At 42.8% G+C, this 6,257-nt stretch overlaps 1 protein-coding gene across 1 annotated transcript in view; it reads left to right on the top strand.

Moving 5' to 3' along the window:
- Positions 1-251: 251 nt before the first annotated feature.
- The window catches only part of TOM1L1 (target of myb1 like 1 membrane trafficking protein), a 47,002-nt gene continuing 40,996 nt past the window's right edge, over positions 252-6,257 (top strand). Inside the window, exons 1-2 of the mRNA XM_081317267.1 lie at positions 252-488; positions 1,772-1,856. Coding sequence (XP_081173393.1) covers positions 431-488; positions 1,772-1,856 — 143 coding nt within the window. The 5' untranslated portion in view covers positions 252-430. The remainder of the gene's footprint in view (positions 489-1,771; positions 1,857-6,257) is intronic.

Genomic DNA, 6,257 nt, shown 5'->3' with positions numbered 1-6,257 from the left:
CCCGCCCAATCGCGGAAGTTGCAAATCGAAACGGCTTTAGGAAACACCAGGGAGCAAAAGAGGCTTCTCGACCTCGTGGTATTCCCCGAAGGAAGCGTGGGGGGGGGGGGAAGCAGACCGCGGGCAGGCGCCTCCCGACGCTGATCTCCAAGCCAGGGCAGGTCTGATCCAGTCCCGCCCGGCACGTGATCCCGGTCGCGGAGCTTATGGGAGGCCAGCCCTGGCGAGCACCTGGAAGGCGGTCGCCAAGCTCCTCCTTCCCGCCTCCGGGAAAGGCACTGGGCAAGCGGTCCCCGACGGGGCAGCCACTGGAGCAGAGGTGGAAGGCGTCGGCTTCAGCTGCTAAGGGAGAAGGTTGGCGGACGTCGTTCTCGGGTCCGATCTGAAGATCCTGGTCTCTCGAACGGGCCTGAAAAACTCAGGCGCAAGCATGGCTTTTGGGAAGAGCCAGAAGGATGCCTTCGGCACCCCCGTGGGCCATCTGATCGGTAAGCGGCGCCTTGCCGGGGAGCTCGCGTCCCCTTCGTCTTGGCCCGGGCCGTCTCTGAATTTAGCGGCTCAATCCTGAAACTTCTGCTTTCAGCGCTGGGTAGTAGCATTGACACTGCGATTGGACCCAGACGGCGTGCGTGAGGCTCTCGAATTTGTGTTCTCAAAAGGGTTGTGGGGAGAAGGGCTTCATTTTATGGTAACTCGAATCCCAAGCTATTATCCACTGCCCACTGGAAATTAAGATTGCTGCAATGTTAACAGAAACGCCAACGGCAACCGATTGCTATATAGGGCGCTCGAACCTTCCGCGAGCCTTGGAAGAATGGGGAGAGCAACTGACAGTTTACCTAGTTGGTAAGATTACTTACAGGAAATGTCAGTCAGCAACAGAATCAGAACTCGTGGGAAGTGCACATCTGTGCTTTCTGAACTTTGCAAGAGTTTTTAACCACAACAGGTGTCCAATAGAAGGTAGCATCTGCTGAAGTCTCCTCTTTCAGGGCCAAAAATTGTCGATATAGGCATTAATGCAGTGCTGGTGTTCCTGCATCCTACAGGGCAATGGGTGAAATTCCAGAAGTTGTTGATTAAGATTGATGGAGATTAAGGTTCAGTAGCATCTGAGGGCTTTAGGCTCATTTTATCTTGGATGCATACACCCTTGGCGCCACCAAATACAATCTGTTACCATTAGCTGAATTCCCTACATTTTAAAGTCGGCAGACAGATATGTATTTTTATTTATAGGTGGAACCTTGACTTATGACCACAATTCAGCTCAAAATTTCGGTTGCTAAGCGAGAGAGTTCAGTGAATTTCGCTCCATTTTTACTACGTTTTTTGCCACGGTTGTTAAGTGAATCGCTGCAGCTGTTAAGTTAGTAGCAAGGTTGTTAAGTGAATCTGGCTTCCCCATTGACTTGGCTTGTCAGAAGGGGATCACATGACAACTGGGACACTCCAGCCGTCATAAATATGAGTTAGTTCCCAAGTATTTGAATTTTGACCACATGTCCATTGGGATGCTGCAGTGGTCACAAGTGTGAAAAAAGGTCATAAGTCACTTTTTTCATGGCCATTGTAACTTCAAACAGTCACTGAATGAACTGTCGTAAGTCGAGGACTATCTGTACTAGATATATATTTGGCCATTCTCTCATTTTTTTACTTTGGAAAAGCTGTCTTCTAAGTCTAAATGTCCTACTTTGATTATCTAAAATAACAGTTTGTTCCAAATTGTCTAGCTTTTTAACTGTGAGCCCAATCTTTCCTTTGGCAGCGAAAGCTACTTTTGGAGCCTTGCAGACAGAAGAATGGGGTCAGTTTATGCATATTTGTGACCTTATCAACACAACTGAGGAAGGGTAAGCTGCTTGATGTTCTTTGAAAAGATAAGTGTTCAATCTTTAGCTATGAGGTTAGAGAATAACAATGCTTCTTCATGAATTGCTGCCTTTTTTGTTTGTATCATTTTGTTCTTCAGCAGTTGGGGAAACTTGGGGGAACTTTTTTTTTGTGGCTTTTGTGGAACTTGAGGCTAAGAAATATAAGATGATAGTCTTTCAGGTTTGAAAGAAGACACTGATTTGCAGTTCATCTCTGGATGTGGAGGTGGCTCTGCTGTCCCAGGCTAGAAGCACAGAATTTAGCACAGTGGAAAGGCATGGGAAGTCCATTGTTGTGGTAATTGTGGGTGATGCTCTGTGATGCCACTTTGTTTTCTATCAATTTTGGGTGGCACGTGTCTTCAAAGCTGGTGAAGGCTTCATAGCAGAGGCCTTGTCAGCAGCTGCAGCTTCTTGTTTTCTTAGCTCAGGGGTGTCAAACTCGCAATGTCACATGACGTGTCACAACGTATCACGACTTTTTTGCCATTGCCAGCAATGGGGTGAGCATGGTTTTGCTATGATGCATCTGGCCCACAGGCCGGCAGTTTGACACCCCTGTCGTAGCTGGAAGTCACAGTGGTGTGGGATTTCTTTCGCAATGTCTTTGTAACGCTTGTATGATCAACCTTGAGATCTCTTCCAGACTCCAGTACACAATAGAATAACTAGAGAGGTATTTTTATTTTTATTTATTTTATTTTAATTCCATTTATATCCCGCCCTTCTCCGAAGACTCAGGGCGGCTTACAAGCTTAGCAGTAGCCTTCATTCTATGTATATGCCTGCTTATTAGGGCTTTCATACACCCCCCAAGCGGCATTATTACAAAGTCAGCTTAATTGCCCCCAACAATCTGGGTCCTCATTTTACCTACCTCGGAAGGATGGAAGGCTGAGTCAACCTTGAGCCTGGTGGGATGCGAACCTGCACTAATTGCAGGCAGCTGGTGTTACTTAAGGAGGCATTAGCCCACTGCTCCACCAAGGCTCTTGTATATAGCATATAGTATATATATATATATAGTATATATATATATATAGTATATAGTATATAGCACTCATCCATTCTGATGACATGTCTCACATATCTCACAATTATTATTTACTTAAACTTTATTTTTAAGAAGTAAAATAAATATAAGTTTAAAAAAAAATTCACAAAATGTTCCCTGAAAACAATGCATTCACAATTCTGATTGAATGATGCGGGAAGAGATTTGCACGATTAGGGGGGAAAAACAACTGCCAACCAGACCGAGTGGTGTTTACGGTTTACCCATTTTAGCTTTATATGAAGTTGTAGGAACTCCTTCATCTGTTGCAATGCATGTTAGGGGTTGCCAACTTTCACCGAGTCCCTTTTGCTTGCCTTTAAGTGGGGCTTGATTGACATGAGACCCATGTAAAAGTTTCTTCATGTGCTGTGAAATCTTCATCTTGACTTTTTTTTTAAATCACAGGCAGCAAGAAATGAATAGTTTGAAAATTGATATTGCTATATGTTTTTGATATTGTGATTACTGTTGCCCTATGAGTTGGATTTGAATGTGAATTGTCCGGTGTCTCTGGAACAGACTATAAATGCAAATAAATAAATAAATAAATAAATAAATAAATAAATAAATAAATAAATAAATAAATAAATAAATAATAAATAGACAAATCGCACATATTAGGCAATCCTAGTTTCCTGGTAGCTGTACTTGTATCCTGCCTCCCATAAAAACTCATATTTGTTGGTACTTGTTCATTAAATGTGTCTGTAAATGAATGACAGTGTATACTTAGAAAACATGGTGAGTAAAGCAGTTCTGTAATGGTCATATATAGAATCTATAGTAGGGTGTCCATCTGTTATCTGGGCAATTCTGGAAGTTGAAATCCACAAGTCTTAAAGTTGCCAAAATTGGACACCCCTGATTTATAGGATCTTGCAAGTTTGACTAGAGCCTTCACTGGTTTTTAGCATTTGAATAGATGTGAGCAATAGTAGCTATTCTTATCCCTTTTCTCCTGTCCAGTCATGTCCAACTGTAGGGGGTGGTGCACATCTCCATTCTTAGCTGAGGATGTCAGTGTTGTTCAAAGACACTTCCATGGTCATTTGATCAACTTGACTATATGCCAATGAAGCACGTTCGAAGCTGGAGTGTTCGAAGCTGGAGTGTTGCTGTGTGTCAGAGCTTTTGTCATTCACTCCAATTCCTGTCCACCTAGCACAGGGGTAGGCAACCTTGGCTCTTTTATGACTCGTGGACTTCAACTCCCAGAATTCCTGAGCCGGCTGGCTCAGGAATTCTGGGAGTTGAAGTCCACAAGTCATATAAGAGCCAAGGTTGCCTACCCCTGACCTAGCAGTTCAAAAGCGTGCAAACGCGAGTAGATAAATAGGTACCACTTCAGTGGGCTCATTAACAGGGACATGAAAGGAGCTCCAAAGTGCAAATTGGAAACCAGCAAAGATGTTGCAATTAATAGTCACATGATCGCAAGGTGGGCAACTGGTCATATAAGTGAGCCAGTTGCCTGAATTGCAATCATGTGACTATGGGGACGGGCAACAATTGTAAGTTCAAATTTAGGTCATAAGTCTCCTTTACGGAGGTTGTTGCTAATTCAAATCTTGTTTAAGCAAACGGTCATGAATCAAGGACTACCTTTAATTACATTGGTGTCCTGCCTTCAAAAAAATGCAGAGAAGTCCATTATCCTGAGAGCAACCCTGGGATGTGTCTTTGCCTGAGAAAGAGTGTTTGATCAGTGAGTCTTGTGACTAAATGACACTCATGCCAATGCTCAGTCCACAAGCTGTATTTCCAGGAGACCTTTGAAGCAGGAACTACAGGGCATCTAGCAGAAAACATCCTGTTTGAGGTGTGTAACTTTGCAAAGAAGCAGCATGGTATTTTGAGCATGTAATTCTATGTCCTGAGGTTTGTTGTTTAAGAACTACAATACTAGTTGAAACTGACTTTTTAATTGTACCATAACTCTTACTTATGGATGAGTTAGGGCTCTCTTTTACTAATATTCAAAAGAGTTCTAGTAATATTCAAAACTCTCCCAAGTGTACCCCTTATTTGCTAACTACTGCTATGTAAGGGTAACATATCCTGATTTGCTTGAAGTGACAGTACCTCTTTTGCCAACATGCAAAAAAACCAAACAAACCACTTTCAACCTACTTCACATAACACAAGGATAGAGGCAAATGCCATTTCTGAATTGATATTATTGCACAAATGGTGCAACTTGTCCTTGCATCAGATGTCACATTGTCATTAAAGCACAGAATTGTACTATTTGCATGACAATATGACATACTGATTTGTTATTGTGACTTGCAATGGAGGTTGCTGCACAATGGGAAACTGTCCTGAAAGTGCTGAACTACAGTTACTAGCATTCCTTACCATTAGCCATGATTGTTGAAGACTGCTGAGAATGATAGTTCAGCAACTCTGAAAATCCAAAAATGTGTGAACATAGTTCAGTGTATGAAGTAGCAATAAACACAACATCTAGAATCTTGGATGAGTTATCAGGAGCTACATATCAGAGCTCTTGAATGTAACTCTTCCCTTTCCACACACATATACTCTGGTATATCTTGGCTGCTTTCTTTCAGTAGAGAAAAAGAATCGATCTTAATCTTATTGGGTGTGCTTTAGTCTAGATTACGGGTCCCCAATCCCCGCTCTGTGGACTGGCACTGATCCGCGGCATGTTAGAAATCGGTCCGCACAAACAAGTGAAGTCCCATCCGAGGGATGTAGGCAGCACACAAAACCATGTCCCTTCCAGTCCACGGAAAAACCTCTCTCCACAGAGCTGGTTCCTGTTGCCCAAAAGGTTGGGGACCACTGGTCTAGATGACTTGTTGCTTAACAAGTTATTTTGAGAATGTTTGCAGTTATGATGGCTGCTGAATGGGTACCTTACAGCCCATAAAACATCCCTGACCGTCATAAATGGTCACACCACATGCCCCCTGAGGTCATGTGGCTGCATATAGGGCAGGTCAGCTTTACGACCCATTGTGCAGCATTCCTCAGCCATGTGACCACAATTCCAGCTAAAAATGCCCATTCAAATGAACAGGTTTATTAATAACTGCCATGTTCTTTTAACGATTAAAAACCATCACAAAAAAAGGCCTGGCAATTACTTCCAGTTATGTGGATGACTTGACTTACGACTATAACAATTTATAATGGTAATTTCAGGCTCAATTACAGTTATAATTCAAGGACTACCTGTAGGTCTTTAACCAGCATAGCCAAAGAGAGTGAGAGTCCCACATATTTTGAAGACTGCAGTCTGTGAGAATCATTACTTAAAGAGAAATTTTTGCCCAAAGCAAAACTGGAATAAAATA

Source organism: Vipera berus (genome assembly GCF_964194415.1).
Source record: "Vipera berus genome assembly, chromosome: 2".
NCBI lineage: Eukaryota > Metazoa > Chordata > Lepidosauria > Squamata > Viperidae > Vipera > Vipera berus.
The sequence above is the reverse complement of the archived record's forward strand: the minus strand, read 5'-3'. Positions and strand labels throughout refer to the sequence as shown.